Below are 18,076 nucleotides of genomic sequence, written 5' to 3' on the forward strand. Positions count from 1 at the left end.
GGACGTCGCGACGATCAGGGTCTGCGTCCGCGAGGCCGTCTTCTCGCACGAGGAGGACGCGGCGGCCTACGACCGCCGCCGGCCGCCGGGCACCGGCCACGACGCGGTCAACAAGCACGTCGCCAAGCTCGCCAAGTCCGGCTCCGTCTCCCGCGCGGGCGAGGCGACGTACGAGCCCGCGCGCGCACGGGGCTCGGGCGCGACCCGCATCTACAAGTTCGGCGAGGCCAAGGCGACGCTCGTCTTCGACTACTGCACCGTCGGCGCGCTCGCGGCCAAGGGCGTCGACGTCGAAGAGGACGAGCCGCCGGAGCCGTCCTGGTGGGCGGCGGCCTTCGGCGGCCTCCGGGGGCTTCTGGGCCGCTGGCTCGGCGGCGGAGCGCCCGCGCCCGCCAAGCGCAAGCGCGACGACGACGCGGGCGGCCCGTCGAAGAAGCCGGCGACGGACGCCGACGACGACGACGACGACGACGATGACATCGTCGACCTCACGGAGGAGTAGGGGGCCGTCTAAAAGTGAAGCAACCCTAGTCGTTAGGACCCGGCGGGCGAGCCGCGGCGTCGGCCGCCGGAGCCGCGTCGCCGGCCTTGAGCCGCGCGACGTCCTTGTGGTGCGCGAGGACGATGGCGACGTAGCCGTCGCGGCCGAGCAGGTCCGCCGGCGCCGCGGTCTCGTTGAGCTCCAGCACCCGGCCCCGGATGCCCGCGACGACGGGAAAGGTTTCGCCTGATTCGCACTCGACGTGTGCGACGACGTCGTCCGGCATCACCTCGACGGCCCCGCGCTTCTTCTTGCCGCTCAGGCCGCTCGCGGCCACGGCGAAGCGCAGGCGCAGCGGCACGACGCCGTCGCAAAAGGCCGGGTGGGCCGGCGCGAGGCGCACGACGCAGACGTGCGACGGCGCGCAGGACACGAACTGCGTGCCGCCGGCGACGGCGACGGTGTCGTAGTAGCGCTCCCAGCTGCCCAGCGCCGGCCGCGCGGCCGGGTCCGCGTCCATCGGCGCCGTCGACTCGACCGTCGCGGCGCTCGAGGCCACCGCGTCGCGGTCGATCGCGGCGGCCATCAGTGCTCGTTGAGGCAACGAATCGCCAAGCTCGGCGCTCAGCGCCAAACCGCGCAGCGCCAAACGTCTTCGTCGTTGTTGCATTCGGGTGACGGCCAGTTATATAGTGGGGGAGGGGGTTGGTGGTGCGTCGGGCTCAAGAACGAGCCCGCCGCGAGCGGAGTGGCGGCCGCCGCCGTCCGGTGGTGTCCGGCGCGGTCCGCGCCGCCGTCGGGCCTTGTTCCGACGGCGGCGCGGGCGCGCGCCGGACGAGGCGGGCGCGCCCCGCCCTAGATGGTGACCTCGCCCTCGACGCAGGCCTTCTCGTAGAAGGCCTTGGAGGCCGCCTTGCGGTTCTTGTCGACCTTGGCCTGCTTGGCCTTCTTCTGCGCCTTCGCCGCGCGCATCTCGGACGCGCGGTGGACCTCGTGGTAGGGGTTGAGGGCGAGCATGGCGTCGAGGCACTTGAGGGGGTTGCGCTTGGGCGCCTTGGGCCGCTGCGTGTCCTTCTCGGCCGGGCGGACGACGGACTGGATCTCGTCGCTGTTGATGAGGCGCGCGAGGTCCGCGTTGAGCATGCAGGGGCGGGGGAGGCTGTAGTCCTTCTTGAGCTCGGACTTGACGCCGACGCCGCCGTAGAGCGCGTCGAGCTTCGCGAAGGCGCCGGACGTCCAGACGCAGAAGCGGCCGACGTGGCCGCCGGGCGCGAGGAGCAGGAGGTTGAGGCGGTCGATGTGGCAGAGGTCGACGCCGGGGAGGTTGCGCACGGCGCGCGGGAGCTCGGCGTCCTTGTCCTCGTAGATGACGAGGGGGCCCTTGCGGCCGACGTAGCGGCGGTTGCGCATCTTGCCCTTGCCCGCGCGGAGCTTCTTCGACGCGGCGCACTTGTCGGCGTCGGCCTCGGCGCCGAGCGCCTTGAGGAGCGCGACGGCGGCCTTGGTCTTGGCGACGGAGCCCTCGACGGAGCCGTCGACGACGAGCGGCATCTCGGGCACGGCGTCGACGACGTGGCCCCGCGCCATGACGAGCGGCGGGCACGCGGACGCGGCGATGGCGGAGCAGATGGCGTAGCGGCGCTCGTTGAGGTTCACCTTGCGGTGCCACTTGCGCCAGGTCTTCGTCGGCGCGAACATGCGGCCGCCGCGGCACATGTTGCCGAAGGCGCCCTGGCCGGAGCGCTGCGTGCCGCCGCCCTGGACGCGCGGGATGCGCGACACGGCGCGGCCCGTGCCCCACGACTCGGCGCTCGTCTGGTGGCCCGCCTTCATGTTGACGGCGTAGGCCTGGCGCGCGTTCTTCGCGATGTTCGTGTGCACGAAGCGCACGAGGTCCGGGCGGATCGGCGCGTTGAACACCGCGGGGAGCGGCGTCGTCGACGCGACGGCGCCCTCGGGCGAGTAGACGGAAACGACGGGGCGCGTCTCGGCCATGGTGTCTGACCTACGAGGCGGTTCGCGGTGAGCGTCGCGCGCGGCGGGGGCGGGCGGCGGGGAGGGGGCGGCGGCGCGACGGCGGGGGCGACGGCGACAGTGACAGAGCGACGGCGACGGCCGGGCCGAGGCGGGGGCGGGCGGCGGGGAGGGGGCGGCGCCGCGACGGCGGGGGCGACGGCGACAGTGACAGAGCGACGGCGACGGCCGGGCCGAGGCCGAGACCGGGCGCTCCGCTCGGCGCGGAGCCCGCCGGCCCGCAGCGACGGCGCAGCGGTCCACCGCACGACGTCCGCGGCCACGAGAAGGGGCCGTAGAGCGCCGCGCAGCGGTCCCGTCCGCGAGCTGCCGACCGCGCAGGCCGTCGTCGGGCGAGACCGCGGCGGAGAGCACTCTCCGCGCGGTTCACGTCCCGATTTTCGGCACACGCGTTCCGCAGCCGCCGTCGTCGTCGTGTCACATCGTCGCCGCGCCGTACACCGTCAACGTCGCGCGGCGTGGGTAGGAGAGGGCGGGCGTCGCCCACCTTGCGACTGAGGCGCAAAGAGCGAGTATCGCGGACGAGCCCCGGAGATGTCCTCGACCCCCGGCGACCATCCTCGCCGGGGGTCGAGGGGCTGCGGACGTGTCCGACGCAAAAAATCCGCTGTGCCGCATAACAGACCCACCCCACGACCATTACGACCCCGCCCCCAGCGCCGCCAGCGCCGTCCGCAGTTCCGGGGACCCCGGCGTCGGCCGCATGCCCAGGGCCGTCGCCGCGTCGACGGCCGCGCGGCGCTCGGACTCGCACGCCGCCGCGGCGAGGCGCTCGAGCGCGGCGCGCACGGCGCCCGGCGGCGTGGATGGCGGGAGGTGCATGCGCTCCTGCCAGACGCGGTAGTCGAGCGTGCGGCGGCCCGCGGCGTCGCGGAGCGTGAGCGTCGACCGACTCGCCGCGCGCCGCGCGCGCGCGTCGTCGCGGCGGCACGCGACGACGACGCAGATGTGGGGCGGCCGGCCCGCCTTGAAGACGACGTCGACGCGGTCGATCACGACCAGGCCGTGGCGCGCCGGGCAGGCGTCGTTGCGGCCGTCGGCCGCCGCCATGACCCACGCGAACGTCCCGCCCCGCGCGAGGCTCCGCGCCGCGGCCGCGCAGTACTCGTCGAGCCCGCCGCGGTACTCCAGACGACAATAGGCCTTCTGGTCGTGGGCGCTCGGCACGCCGTCGCGCGGGTCGAAGTAGGGAGGGCTGCCCGTGACGAGGTCGTAGCCGCGGCCGCCGTCGAAGTCCCGGAGGTCCGCGTGGACGCAGGCGACGCGGTGTTCGAGCCCGTTGCGCGCCACCGTGCGCCGGCAGAGCTCGTGGGAGATGCGCTGGGCCTCGACGCAGCAGAGCGTCGCGGCGGCGCCGCAGCGGGAGAGCGCGGTCAGTCCCACGCTGCCGACGCCCGCGCCCAGGTCCAGGAGCCGCGTCGCGCCCGGGTGCGCCTCGACGGCGCGGCACGCCGTGAGCTGGTCGTCGTTGGAGAAGCGGTGGCCTTTGGCGAGCTGGCAGATGACGACGCCGGGCGCCAGCGCGTCCCAGGTCACCGCGGCGCCGACGGAGCGCCGCTCCAGCGCGCTGAAGCGCCGCGTCTTGACGAGCACGACGGCCGCGGGCCGCGGCAGCACGCAGCCGCTCGGCGACAGCTGGTCGAGCTTCTCCGGGTCGTGCATCTTTTGAGCGGGTGCTTATTAGTCCATAATCGCAGAATCACCACTGCAACGTGCGATACGTAAAGTGCAACCTTTCTGCATTCATTGAGGGAGCGCTGGGCCGTGCTCTCTGGCGGAACAGGCCGAGGCGGCCCGCCGCGGGCGCTCTTCCTTGCCGTCTCGCTCCGCGGCGCCGGGGTCCGCGCCGCCGGCCGCGGACGCGGCCGCCGCCCGCGGCGCGGAGACCGCCCTCGCCGCTCGGAGGCAGCCCCGCCGGCTCGGCGGCGGGCGCGGCCCCGACCAGCCATGGTGAAATTCTCCCTCGGCGCCAAGCCCGACCACAGCTACGAGGAGGCGAAGGAGCAGGACAAGAAGATGGCGGCCCTGCAGCAGGCCTTCAAGCCCAGCGAGTCGGTGGTCTCGCGCCTCGACATGAAGCGCGAGGCGTCGCTGCGCCGGGGCATGTCGCTGCGGGACCTGTACGAGAAGATCCCCGAGACGCCCGTGGAGCGCTGGCTGCGGCGCATGGACGTCGAGTACCCCGTCTGGAACCCGCTGAGCAGCTGGCAGCTGACGTGGCAGGGCGGCATGGTCGTGACCGTGCTCGTCGCGCTCGTGCTCATGCCGTACCAGCTGTGCATTCCCTACTTCGGGGCCTCGTTCCCCTGGACCCACCCGCTGGAGATTTTAGGGCTGCACCTCGACGTGCTGCTGTCGGTGGACATTCTGGTGACCTTCAACGTCGCGCTGCTGCCCGCCGACGCGCACACGGAGGCGCTCATCAGGGCAGGAAAAGAGTGATTCAAGTTCGCTTCAACGTGGGTGTTCCGCGCGCGCGCGTTCCGGAAAAAGCATCCACGCTTCGAGAGCGCTCCGAGAGATGATCGCTCGTCCAAAAATTAGCCGAAACGAGTGGAAATCGACCGAGATATGAGCCTCCAAAGTTGGACATTTCGCACTCTTTTCCTGCCCAGGCGCTCATCACGGATCGAAAGACCATCATACGGCGCTACCTCGCGTCCTGGTTCTTGGCGGACGTCGCCTCGAGCGTGCCCTTCTCCCACATCGCCGTGATCTCCGGGCACAGTGCCGGCAACATGAGCAAGATCCTGAAGTCCATTAGAGTGTTGCGCGTCGTCAAGATCGCGCGGTTTTTAAAGTTGGTGCGCCTCCTCGCCAAGGTGCGCTCCAAGGACAAGTGGGAGGAGCAGGACGGCTACGACCTGTCGACGATCGTGACGCGGCTGTCGAACCTCACGGGGCTCGTGTTCCTCATCGCGCACTACGCGGCCTGCGTCTTCGTCGCGCTCGCCTACGGCCGCGACGACGGCTGGCGGGCGAACACGTGGGTCGCGCAGTACTTCGCCAACGGCGAGGACTTCACCATCGACGAGGCGACCTGCGGGGACCTGGCCTGGTACCTCCACGACGCGAACGCGTCGACGCTCCTCGACGGGCTCGGGTCCGCCACGAAGATCCAGGACGTGACGGCGCTGCGCTGCGGCATCGTCGACGCTTTGACGGACGTGGACCGGCGCCTGCCGCCTCGAATCCGCCTCTGGTGCGTGGCCATGTACTGGGCGATGACCAGGGCAGCAAAAGAGAGCGAAATTCCCAACTTCAAAGGCTCCCTTCTCGGCCGTTTTCCACTCGTTTCGGCTGATTTTTGGACGAGCGATCATCTTTCGGAACGGCCTCGAAGCGTGGGCGCCTTTTTCGGAACGCGCGCGCGCGGAACATTCAAGTTGAAGCGACGTTGAATCACTCTTTTGCTGCCCAGGCGATGACGACGCTGACGACGGTGGGGTACGGCGACATCTACCCCGTGTCGAACGTCGAGATGGCCTACACGTGCGGCATCCAGTTCACGGGCTCCTGCGTGCTGGGCTACGTCATGGGCCAGGTCGTCGAGATCTGCACGCGCGAGGACACGTCCGCGCGGTTGATCCGGAAGAAGATCGACAGCATCAACTCGTACATGCGGCACCGGAATCTCCCGTACGAGCTCAAGGTGCTGATCCGGCGCCACTATTCCTATTCCTGGAAGCACTCGTCGATCTTCAACGAGCAGCTGATCCTGGAGGAGCTGCCCATGTCCATCCGGTGCCGCATCGTCATGGCCATCAACCGGCCCGTGCTCGAGAAGATCTCGTTCCTGGAGGGGCTGAGCAACCACATCAAGACGGCGATCTGCCTCAAGGTGAGCCACACGCAGGTCGTCCCCGGCGAGCACGTCGTCGTCGAGGGCGACGTGGGCAACGACTGTTTTATAGTGTCCCGGGGGCGCCTCGACGCGTACGTCCGCGCGGCGTCGCAGCTGGCGGACTCGCTCGACATCGACCGCATGCTGAACATCCTCACCTTCGCCGACGGCGACATCTTCGCGGAGTACACGCTCTTCAAGGGCAACTCCGCGAAGCACCCCTACACGGTCATGGGCAACCACCGCGCCGCGGAGCTGCTCTGTCTGACGTCGAAGAACTTCCGGCGGCTCTGCGGCGAGTTCCCCATCCTCGAGGACATCTTCAAGAAGGTCGCCATGGAGAACTTCGAGGCCATGATCGCCACGCTGTCGAGCCGCCAGCGGATCAAGGCGAAAGCCAAGGGCGCGGGCGACGCCGCGGCGCGCCGCGACCGCGACCCGACGTGCCGCGAGCGGTTCTTCCCCTGCTGCGACTGCCTCGACGACGGCCGGGCCCACGCGACGAACCAGATCCTCGTGGCGCCCGCGGACCTCGACGAGGCCTCGGAGAACGACCTCGACGGCGACGGCTGCGACGACGACGTCCAGGGCATCGACCCCGAGGAGCTCGCGGAGCTGCGGAAGCGGCGCGACGAGTTCGGCGCGTTGTCGAACCAGACGAAGCTCAAGGCCCAGCTCTGGGCGAAGCGGGGCGTCATGAAGTCGACGATGCGGCGGACGCTGTTGACGGACGCGGACGAGCCGTCGACGCCCGGGTCGCCCTTCGGGAGCCGGGGCACGCCGCCGAACTCCGCGCGGTCGCCGGCGCCGGCGAGCTCGCCCTTCGGCCGCGCCAACTCCCAGGGCGCCGCGGCCGCCGCGCCGCGCGTCGACGCGCTCGAAAGGGCCGTCGCGGCCATCGGCGACACGCTCGCGCGCCACTCGACGATCCTCGAGCGCCTCGCGGACAAGCTCGACCTCGACGCGCAGCCCGCCCTCGCGGAGCAGGACGGGTCCCTGGACCTGCTCGAGCGCCTCGCCGAGGGCGGCGACGAGGACGAGGAGCCGAGCGCGGCCCGGCACCGGCGGGCGAGCATGTAACACTAGCGCCTTCTTAGGTCTCGTCCATGGGCTCGTCGTCGGGCCACCAGGTCGTGGGCCCGAGGCCGTCCTCGTTGATGGAGCCCGTGATCTCCATGGCGGAGGGCAGCGGCGCGGACGCGTCGAGGTCCACGGAACTCGACCGCTGGCGCACGTTGCCGGGGGCCGCCGCCGCGGACGCGCCGGGCACCTCGATGGTCGACGTCGTCGCCTGGAGCCCCCGCTTGTGCTTGGAGACCCTGGTGAAGTTGATCGCGGCGACGCGGAAGCGCAGCTCGAGGCCCACGTCGAGGTGGAAGCAGGCGTCGTCGCCGCCGCCGCCGTCCTCGTCGTCGCCGAGGTCGGGCCGCCAGGTCCAGATGTTCGAATCCTTGTCGTAGTAGGCGGGCGTCGGGAGGAACTTGGACGGGATGTTGACGTCCTCGAAGAAGCCGAGCGACGCGCGGACGCCTTCCGGGCCGGACGCGACGATCGTCGCGGTAGCGATCTCGCCGACGAAGGGCCGAAAAACCAAGAGGCTGAACGTCGCCTTGTAGGTCGCCCCGCCGTCGAGGGGGTACACGAGGCCGTCGCCGACGTCGAGCACGTCGCGGCAGCAGACGCAGAGGCCCACGTCGTTCACGACGCGCGCGGCGTACTTGGCGTCGACCTCGGCCTTGACGATGTCCGTCGTCGGCTTCCCAAAGGCCCCGGGCGCCACGCGCACCGTGTCCTGCATCTCCGCGAGCACGAACATTTTGTGATGGTGCGCCGGAGAGCTTAGGCTTGGCGCATCGCCTCGCGGAGCTCTGCTAAGGGTTGAGGGCCTACTTGAACCCGCGTTGCAGCGAGCCGCGCTCGTCAAAGAGAGGTCGTTAGGGGAGGGCGCGGGCCGCGCGTCGTCGTCGTCGCGCCGCGCGCGCCCGGCGGCGTAGTTCCGCCGGGCGGCGGCCCCGCGGTGCGCGCGCCCCGCCCCGGGCCGAGCTAGTGGTGGCCGTGGTCGTGGCCGCCGCCGCCGTGGCCGCCGCCGTGGTCGCCGTGGCCGTGGTCGCCGTGGCCGTGGTCGCCGTGGCCGTGGTCGCCGTGGCCGTGGTCGCCGTGGCCGTGGCCGCCGTGGTGCGCCTCCGCGGGCGGCGCGAACTGGCAGCCGACGCGGTTGAGCAGGAGGTGGAACTCGTGGATGTCCAACGCGCCGTTGCCGTCGTCGTCGATGTCCTTGATGAGGTTGTAGACCTAGGGACGACGGTTTTGTAAACCCCCGGGGGCGGAATTCGGGGAGGGGTCGGGGAAAGGGGGTCGCGTGCTACGGAAATGGATGGCGCTTCACATGTCAGCATGGGCCGAGTGCGAGTCGGGTTCAGCCCGGTGCGCCCGAGGGCGCCCGGCACAAAGGAAGGGTATCGTCATCGCACGCGTTCGAACGACGAAAGAGAGAGGGACGCCGGGAGAAACGTCGTCGACGGACAGCTCCTGGCCGATCTCCGAGATCGTCTGGTGGAGCTCCTGGACCGTGATCAACCCGCCGCGGTCCTCGTCGATGATGTCGAACATGTCCTGGATGAGCTCCGCCGGGTCCACGCTCGTGGCCACGTGGCGCTCGAGCGCGCGCCCGAAGACGAAGAACTCGTCGAACGAGATCTCGCCCGAGCCGTCGTCGTCCAGGAGCTTGATGATCTTGTCGATCTGCTCCGACCCGGCCGGCGAGGAGTCGTCGGAGAACTTCGACAGGAGCGCCTTCATCTCGTCGTGGTCGATGGACCCCTCGTGGTCGTTGTCGAAGACGTTGAAGATCGCGCGCCACGACCGCTCCTGGCGGTCGTCCTCGGCGCGCGCGATCTCGATGCGCTCGCGGCGCGCGTGCTCGTCCTCGTTGGTCCGGCTCTGGGCCATGGCGTGCTCGTGGCGCGTCATCGTCGCCGCGCCGTCGCCCTCCAGGACCCGCGCGACGACGTCGGGCTTCCGCAGGAAGGAGACCACCTTCAACGCTTCGAACGCCGCCTCCGTCTTCTGGCGGCGGATGACCTGCTCGACGTTCCGCAGGTTCTGGAGCGATTCCACGTTGGCCACGACCGCAAAGTCCTGGACGATGCGGGGGAGCTTGTACTGGCAGACCATGGGCGGGCCCAGGGCCACGAAGACCCACGCCAAACGGAACAGGAACGGGAAGGGCTTGAAGACCTGGGCAGGACAAGGGTGATTCAACGTCGCTTCAATGTGAGTGTTCCGCGCGCGCGCGTCCCGGAAAAAGCATCCGCGCTTCGAGACCGTTCCGAGAGATGATCGCTCGTCCAAAAATCAGCCGAAACGAGTGGAAACCGGCCGAGATAGGAGCCTTTGAAGTTGGGAATTTCGCTCTCTTGTGCTGCCCTGTTGAAGACCTGGTCCTCGAAGAGCTGGGGCAGGTAGACCAAGAGGAGCACGGCGATGTAGATGGCCATGCCCAGCGGGATCGTGCGCAGGATGTCGAGCGTGAAGTGGGCCTTGTGCGTCTCGCCGTACCAGAACTTGCACTGGTAGCGCGGGTCGACGCCTGTATGGCAAACAAAAATCTTCAACGCGACTTCAAAATTCTCGAGCTCGGTCACATCGAAGCCGATTCGGCTCATTTTCGGACGAATCGATGGCTCTCGTCGGATTTTCGAAGCACGATCGAAGCGCGTGCGTCGAAACGGTGGGATACGCGCACATTGAAGTCGGATCGAAGATTTCGGCGCCGGTCGACGCCCGGCGGGATCGACACGGACGCGCGCTTCCGGTGGCGCACGGCGATGTTCTCGCCGCCCTTGGCGAAGCCCAGGATCGCGTCGACCAAGGGCTTGACGCGGTCGTCGTAGAAGAGCAGCAGCCGCTCGAGCCACTCGGGCTTGTGTCGGGGCCGATAATCCTCGACGCCGCGCGCGACGCTCTGGTAGCCCCCGCGGCGCACCTCCACGTCGACGACGTGCGCGTCCGGCGCCGGCGGCGCGCCGCCCTCGCCCCCCTTCTCCTCGTCGGACTCCTCCTCGAGCACGCGGTCGCCGAAGAGCTTGTTGCGCGTCGACGACTTCATGATCGTCAGACTCTCCGCGCGGATGGACTCGCGCTTCTTCTTCAAAGGGCTCGACCGGCTCAGCGCCCGGCGCGGCGGCAGGAGCTTCGTCGCCTTGAGCAGGCCCGCGCCGCCGCCGCGCGCTTCCGCGCGCGTGAGCAGCGGCGCCGTGTGCTCGAGGAGAATCTGCCGGATCTTCGCGTGGACGGCAAAGGTCACGAAGAGCAAAGAATAGCCAATAAACACCCAGAAGACGAAGCGCATGGACCGGTCCATGACGTTGTCCATCTGCCAGAAGACGAGGAGCACGACCTCGAGCTGGAGCCACGTCTTCACGGGCACCTCGACGATCTCCGCGAGCGTCTTTCCCAGCGCCTGGGCAGCAAAAGGGTGATTCAACGTCGCTTCAACGTGAGTGTTCCGCGCGCGCGCGTTCCGGAAAAAGCATCCACGCTTCGAGACCGTTCCGAGAGATGATCGCTCGTCCAAAAATCAGCCAAAACGAGTGGAAAACAGCTGAGATATGAGCCTCCAAAGTTGGGAATTTCGCTCTCTTTTGCTGCCCTGCCCAGCGCGATGCCGAGGTACGACGCGAACTCGAAATCCGCGGGGTTCAGCCGGTGGGCCATGATGAAGCGATCCCGGCAGAGCGCGTGGAGCAGGATGCGCGTGTGCTCCGGCAGCCCCGCGATGAAGATGAGCTCGAAGAACGACGCGTGCGATAAAGATTTCGCGTCGACGATGGCCTTGGGCGAGAACGACTCGATCTTGCGCTGCTCCCAGGTCTTCCAGGTGGACAGGATGCGCTCGCCCATCTGGGCCATGAGCACGGCCTGGGCCAGGAAGATGACCATGATGAGGAAGAGGACCATGTGCACGGCTTCCCCTAACTCCGTGATCTCGTTCTCCTCGCCGTAGAGCTTCTCGCTCAGCTCCTTGAGCCAGGCCATCTTGAAGACGAGGAACAGGGTCAACCCGATGAACCCGAGCAGCGTCAGCTCGCTGAAGAGCGACTCGACGATGGGCCGCATCGTCTCCGACGTGTGCTCGAGGAGGTGCTCGTGGCCGAACTCGAACGCGAGCGAGATGGCCTATAACAAGGGGATTTTTCGGGGCCGTGGGACGTGCCGGGCGGGACGCGGGGGCGACGCACGACGAGGATGGTCACGGTGAGCACGATGATGTTCAACTTGAGCACGCGCTCCTCGTTCTCCTCCTCGTTGATTTTTTCCCAGTCCTCGTCGCTGAGCTCCTTCTCGCCGGCGCCGAAGCGCAGGAGCCCCGCGAGCAGCAGGGCGCGGGCCGACGCCGCGAGGGAGGCCATGAGTTATGCGGCCGCGGCGCTATGCGTCGAGCGGCTGCCGCGGCTTTTCTGAGGGCGATCGCTGGCGGCCGCGCGCCGAGGGTACGGGAGGGCCGCCCGTGCGCGGCCCGGCCGCGAGACCCGGCGCCGGCGCGCCGCCTCGGGTCCGCGGACCTCTCGGGGGCGGCTACTCCTGGCGTAGGCGAGGCGCGCCGCGGCTCGCGGCGGCGACGCTGTCCTCAGGGCAGCTCTGAAGTTTGTGGCAAGGGCCTCACCTACAAAATTCCCTCGCCGGGGGTCATGGATGGAAACCTAACCACGCCCTTCGCGCCGCCGCCGCCGCCCTCCCGCCCACCACCGCCCATCCCGCGGCCCCGACGGTCCACGACGGCCCCGAGAGCGACAACGTGCGCCCGAACCGTCGCAGAGAACGTCCCGCTTCCTGCTTCGGCCCCGATTTCGGTCTCGGGCGCGACGTGCCGTCGCCCGACGGCCCCGAGACATGGTCTCCGGGCCCAAGCGTCGGTTCCCGCGTCCAAGGGCGCCTAAATTACGAAGAACAAGAAAGGATGTTGCTTCGTTTCCGTTCATTGTGCCGTCACGACCCGAATAAAATCGGTGCATTTTGGTGTGTTTGCGTCTCACGAGTACCCCGGCGCCGGCGCCAATACCGCCTCGTCGTCGCGAGTGGCCGGCCTCGTGACACGTTCGGCGCCCGCCTGGCCCCGCGTTTGCGCATCGGTCCCCCCGCGCGCCGCGCCCGCCCGGCCATCCGCGCGCCCGGGCCCGACGCGCCCGCGAGCCGCCTCACCAAAAGCCACCGAAGCGGCGGAAGCCGGCATGGAGGCCCCCGGCGTCCCCGGCGTCCCGGCGGCCCCGCTGCTCCCCGCGCCGCGGACGCCGGCGCCCGGCGCCCCCGCGGCGCCCGCGCCCGCGCCGAGCCCGGCGAACGCCGCCGACGACGACGGCTACTGCGGCGTCTGCGGTTCCGCGCACAGCGAGGAGGGCGACGCGCTGCTCTTCTGCGACGGCCCCGGGTGCGGCGTCGCCGTGCACCAGCTCTGCTACGGCATCCGCGCCCTGCCGCCCGAGGACGAGCCCTGGTTCTGCGAGCCCTGCCACTGCGACTCCGTCGCGTTCGAAGCGGCGCGGGCGGCCGCCGACGCGGCGCCGTCGCCGCCCGGGGCGCGCGCGCCGACGTCCCTCGACTTCCCGCGCACGGAGCGCGCGTGCGCCATCTGCGCCGGCGGCCCCGACGGGCCCGTCGTCGACGGCGCGGCGAAGATCCCTCTCGCGTTCAAGCGCGCGACGACGCTTCCGAAGTCCGACGCGAAGACCAGAGACGTCGGCGACGCCGCCTGGCAGGACGCCTGGGCCCACGTCGCCTGCGCGGCCTGGATCGAGGAGGCGGGCTTCGCCGACGAGCGGCGCCTGTCGGTCGCGCTCTGCGGCGATCTGAGCGCCGCGCGCGGCGCGCTGCGCTGCGAGCTCTGCGGCAAGCGCGGCCAGGCCGTCCAGTGCCGCCGCAAGAAGTGCGTCGCCGCCTTCCACCCGGCCTGCGTGCTCCGCGAGCTCATGGGCCCGAAGGAGTGGCGCCGCGGCGGCGGCGGCGCCGCGCGGCCGGGCGGCGCGGCCAAGGCCATCGGCGACCTGCTCTGCGGCCGCCACTGCGGCAAGGGCGGCCGGTCCGCGGCGCCCAGGTGCGAGGTCGTCGTCGAGAAGAGCGACTACGAGAAGGAGCGCGACGCGCGCATCGCGCGGAACGCGGAGTTCCTCCAGTCGCTCGGCCTCGGCGGCGGCGCCGGCGGCGCGCTGGCCGCGGGCAGGGCGCCGCCGAAGAAGCGGGCGTCGACGCCCAAGGCGGAGACGACGCCGAGCCGCAAGTCGAGCCGCGCGGGCAGCGAGCACAAGCCGGGCATGTACGCGATCAGCCGCACGGGCCGCTCCGCGGAGGAGATCGCCGAGGCGCGCGAGGAGAAGGAGCAGGCGCGCCTCGAGAAGCTCCTCAAGCGCGCGGACCGCGCCGTCGCCAACGCCGTCGCCGACGACGCCAAGCACGCGAACCGCGAGCGGCGCCACGAGGACGCGCGGCGCCACGCGCTCGAGCAGGCCGTGCTCCAGGAGCAGCGGCGCATCCTCTTCCAGCACCAGGCTATTCTCCGCGCGCAGCAGCTCGAGGTGCTGCGCCAGCAGCGCGTCCAGGAGCGGGAGGAGCGTGAGCGCCAGGTCGAGGAGGACCGCCGCGCCGCCGCGCTCAAGCGCGACGCGGAGAAGGCGGCGCGGGTCGCGGACAAGGCCATGGCCGCCATGGCCGCGCGCGACGCGCGGCGCGCGGCCAAGTTCGTCAAGGAGATGGCCAAGTCACCGCGAGTCGCTCGCCGAGGCGAAGGCGCGGAGCAAGCTCGCGAAGACCCAGAAGTCGTCGGACGCCGCCCAGCAGGCCGACGCCATCGCGAGCGAGTCCACGGTGAGCGTCATCCTCGAGCGCGAGGCGCGGCGCACGGGCGCGCCGGCCCGCGCGGCGCCGGCGGCGCCGCCGCCGCCCTTCGCGCCGCCCTTCGCCGCGGGCGGCGCGCCCGCGCCCTGGGGCGCCTACGACGGCGCCGGCGCCTTCGCGGCGGCATCCTACGCCCACGCGGGCTACGGCGGCTTCGAGCCGCCCTACGCGGCCGACTACGACTTCGGCGGCGACTTTGGGCCGCCGCCGCCGCTCGGGCCGCCGCCGGAGGCGCCGCGCTACGCCTACGCGTCCGCGTCCTACGCCGCCGAGCGGGCGCCGCCCGACGGCGGCGTGTCCTACGAGCGGGGCGCGCCGCGGAGCCCGGCGGCCTACTGCCCCGTCGCGGCGCCGCCGGCCGCGCCGCCGCCGCAGCAGCTCACGGCCGCGGACGTCGCGCGCCTCCTGCCGCCCTGCTGCTTCTGCGGCGGCGACGCCAACGACCCGGACTCGGCCGAGGGCGCCATGATCGCCTCCGTCTTCCTCGGGCCCGCGACGAAGGCGCGGCCCGAGGGCACGCTGTACCGCGCGCACGAGCGCTGCGCGGAGCTGTCGCCCGAGGTCTTCCTCGACGACCACGGCGCCTACCACAACGTCGTCAAGGCCGCAAAGCGCGGCGCGCAGCTCCGCTGCTTCGCCTGCGACGGTCGCGGCGCGACGATCGGCTGCCACGTCGCGAGTTGCCAGCGGTCGTACCACGCGCCCTGCGCCGTGAGCTCGCGCTGGCGCTTCGGGGGCCTGCGGCGCTTCTGGTGCGCGGAGCACCGCGGGCTCGCGGAGGGCGGGGGCCTCGCGGACCACGACGCTCAAGACGCGACGACCGTCGGCCGGCTCTTGGGCGCGGCGTCGGGGAGGTGGTGCCCCCACTGCGAGCGCTTCGACCCGAACGCGCTCGACGGCTACGTGTCCTGCGACGGCTGCAACAACTGGTGGCACCCGGCCTGCGCGCAATTGGACGACGAGACGCGCGCGTGGCTCGCGGCGCACGAGGGCGACCCGACCGCGACGTGGCACTGCCCGCACTGCGAGGCGCGCCGCGCGGCGCTCGAGAACCAGGTCGTCTGCGTCTGCAAGGCGTCGGCGGCGTCGTGCCAGAACACGTTCATGCTCATGTGCGACGCGTGCGACGTCTGGCACCACCCGGCGTGCGTCGGCCTCTCGGCGTCCGTGGCCGGCGCGCTCGGCGAGAGCGACGCGCGGTGGCACTGCCCGACGTGCGTCGCCGCGGGCATCATCTGCGTCTGCCAGGCGCGCGGGCGGCCCGGCGAGGTCACGCTGACCTGCGAGGGCTGCGCGGGCGAGTTCCACCCGAAGTGCGTCAACGTCGCCGACGCCGACGTCGCCGCGTACGGCAAACCCGCGAGCGACCCGGACCGCAAGATCCTGATCTGCCCGGCGTGCTACGACGCGAACCGCAAGAAGCGGGGCGGCGACGACGCCGGCGACCGGCCCCGGGCGCCGCCGCGGAGGCCCGCGGCGCCGCGGGGCCGGAAGCGGTGCCGCGGCGAGCCGTCGGGGCTCCGCGTCCGCGTCGCCGTGTCGCCCAAGGGCGCGCGGTCCAAGAAGCGGCCGCGCGACGCGCCGCTGCGCGTCCGGCGCGTGGCCCTCGTCCTCGGCGGCGCCGCCGTGCGCGCGGGCGCGGGGTCCCTCGAGGACGACGACGGCGACGACGGCCCGCGGAAGCCGCTCGCCGCGCTGCCGCACGGCCTCTGGCCCGAGCCCGTCGTCGTCCGCTACACGGCCCTGGCGCCCATCGCCGAGGCGCCGGCCCCGGCGGCCGGCGGCGCGGATGACGCGGCCGGCGACGCGGCGGACGCGGCCGGCGGCGCGGCGGACGCCGACGCGGCCGTGGCCGAGGCGCCGGCGGACGCCGACGCGGCCGTGGCCGAGGCGCCGGCGGATGCCGACGCGGCCATGGCCGAGGCGCCGGCGGACGCCACGGTGGAGGTCGCGGACGCCGAACCGCCCGTAGCCGACGCCATGGAGGACGACTCGGAGGCGCCCCTCGACGTCTAAACATCCCCGGGTCATCTCGTGCCGGACTAGGACGTCGCCGGATGGAAGCGTGCTCGAACGAACCTGGGGCCCACTGGAGACTTTGAACTTTGAAAGTGGCCCGACCAGTGGGTTCGTACGGGTAGTAGTATTTTAAAATGCACATACATAGCAGGGGCGGCAACCTTGTGCAAGGCCCGCGCCGCGGAGGAAGCAAAAAAGGGTCGGGGGTCGACGACGACGACGTCGACGACGGGGGAGTGCCGTTGAAATTTGCACGCGTGTTGAGGAACTTCAAAAGAGGGGGGGGGCTGCGGCGGCGGCGGCGGCTTGACTAGGCGTCGCCTTCACTGAGGGATTTTTTGATCGCGCTGACGGCGGCGCGCTTGGCGTGGCGGACGATGGACTTCTTGTTGCAGAGCCGCCACCGGCCAATGACGAAGGGCTTGGACGGCGCGCCCGCGGTCGGAGAGCGCTGCTCCAAGTTCAAGGGCGCGAAGAAGATGGCGACGACGACGGCGATCGACGCGGCGGCACCGCCTAGGGTGGCCCAGACGCCCGCCCAGGTGCCCTTGGGAACTTCCTTCCTCTTCGTGCGCGAGACCTGCATCGTATCCATGTGCATGAAGACGCGCTGGTCGGAAAAGATCGTGCCGTCTCCCCACTTCGTGTAGCGGCCGGCGGCGCCGGGCGAGACCTCGAGCGCGCGGGGGCTCCCGGCCCGAAGCGCCCCGGGCGGCCTTCGCCCGCGGCGCGGGAGGTCCCGCTCGTTTCGCGACGGGCTCGAGCGGCCGCGCGTGGTCGTAGAGGCGCCGCGCGAGCTCCGCCGCGGTCCCGCTCGACGGGAGCCCCAGGTACGTCAGCTGGCGACGGAGCGCGGCCGGCCCCTCGGCCTCGAGGTCCGGGAGGGAGGCGCGCGCCGCGTGGTCGCGGATGGTCCCTCGCAGGCCCGCGATCTTCTCGACGTACGCGAGCAGCGCCGTCGTGAACCCGCCCTCGGCCGCGCTCGCGACCTTCGACCCCGCTTCCCGGCCCGCTTGAGTCGTGTGGTACAGCTGCCGCAGCTCCTCCTGGCTCACGCCGCTCGCGCGCGACAGCATGCGGAGCGCGTCTTCCACCGTCTCCGTTCCCACGGAGGGCAGCGCGACCTGCCCACCCTTCGTCATCATGCTCTCCCAAGCTAAGATCCGCGTCTTAGATGTCAGTTCTCACACGATCAAGGCTTCAAGGTCCAATGTTGAAGATACAAGATTTGCGGTTGAACTTCGGCAGCGCCGCCTCACATATCCCGCCGTCGGCGAGATGTGTTCTGCCGTCCGAGGGGCCGACTCGGAGCCGATGGCCCGGTCTCGGACAGCGTCGCCGGCGGGTGCGTGAACTCCGAGTCGCCCAAGGTGGTGAAGGCGACTCGGAGCTGATCGCGCGGGCCTCCCTTCCGGCAGCTCTCGCGCTGCGGCCCTCGCAGATACTCTTCGCGGCGCGGAGGCCGATGATGTGGACGCCGACCGAGGAGAACACGAAAGGAAGAGCTCTCGCTTCTTCGTGAACCACAATTTGAGTTCACGGTCCGAATTAATCCGAAGCACCGCGAAGCAAAATCGTGCGGCACCCACGGTGCACCACCCCGGCCAGACCGAGTCAAGCCGCGTCGTCGGCCGCCGGCACGTCCGCCGCTCGACCCCGCGGGTCCAACGCGGCGCCCCGCGCCGTCCCCCCGTGCACCGCCGCCCGTTTCGTCGACCCGCGCGCCGGACCCCGACGAATCCCGAAGCCGCGGCGACACTTCATGCGATGAGCGGTGCGGCTCGCCGTAAGAGCGCTCGAAAGGCCCCGGA

General features: G+C 70.9%; 5 protein-coding genes across 5 annotated transcripts; 2 read left to right on the forward strand and 3 right to left on the reverse strand.

The window, feature by feature from the left end:
* Window positions 1–1,152: 1,152 nt before the first annotated feature.
* Window positions 1,153–2,488, reverse strand: AURANDRAFT_60076 (hypothetical protein; the record flags this gene model as incomplete). Its single annotated transcript, XM_009038430.1, has 1 exon — window positions 1,153–2,488. One exon carries the CDS (start codon window positions 2,474–2,476, stop codon window positions 1,337–1,339), a length of 1,140 nt encoding a protein of 379 aa, XP_009036678.1.
* Window positions 2,489–5,124: 2,636 nt separating this feature from the next.
* Window positions 5,125–5,454, forward strand: AURANDRAFT_7562 (hypothetical protein; the record flags this gene model as incomplete). The annotated part of the gene is made up of 1 exon (XM_009038213.1): window positions 5,125–5,454. A coding segment is annotated over one exon (330 nt), but the record flags the coding sequence as incomplete, so codon positions are not given.
* A 1,998-nt stretch (window positions 5,455–7,452) lies between these two features.
* On the reverse strand, window positions 7,453–8,175 carry AURANDRAFT_25657 (hypothetical protein; the record flags this gene model as incomplete). The annotated part of the gene is made up of 2 exons (XM_009038429.1): window positions 7,453–7,530; window positions 7,594–8,175. The coding sequence occupies 2 exons, from the start codon at window positions 8,173–8,175 to the stop codon at window positions 7,453–7,455; spliced, it is 660 nt and encodes a 219-aa protein (XP_009036677.1).
* A 105-nt stretch (window positions 8,176–8,280) lies between these two features.
* On the reverse strand, window positions 8,281–10,821 carry AURANDRAFT_71592 (expressed protein; the record flags this gene model as incomplete). The annotated part of the gene is made up of 4 exons (XM_009038428.1): window positions 8,281–8,651; window positions 8,871–9,596; window positions 9,797–9,948; window positions 10,169–10,821. Coding segments are annotated over 4 exons (1,815 nt in total), but the record flags the coding sequence as incomplete, so codon positions are not given.
* Window positions 10,822–12,589: 1,768 nt separating this feature from the next.
* AURANDRAFT_71593 (hypothetical protein) lies at window positions 12,590–16,262 on the forward strand (the record flags this gene model as incomplete). The annotated part of the gene is made up of 2 exons (XM_009038385.1): window positions 12,590–14,088; window positions 14,111–16,262. The coding sequence occupies 2 exons, from the start codon at window positions 12,590–12,592 to the stop codon at window positions 16,260–16,262; spliced, it is 3,651 nt and encodes a 1,216-aa protein (XP_009036633.1).
* Window positions 16,263–18,076: the final 1,814 nt, after the last annotated feature.

The sequence above is a fragment of the Aureococcus anophagefferens genome (genome assembly GCF_000186865.1).
Source record: "Aureococcus anophagefferens unplaced genomic scaffold AURANscaffold_8, whole genome shotgun sequence".
Classification (NCBI taxonomy): Eukaryota; class Pelagophyceae; order Pelagomonadales; family Pelagomonadaceae; genus Aureococcus; species Aureococcus anophagefferens.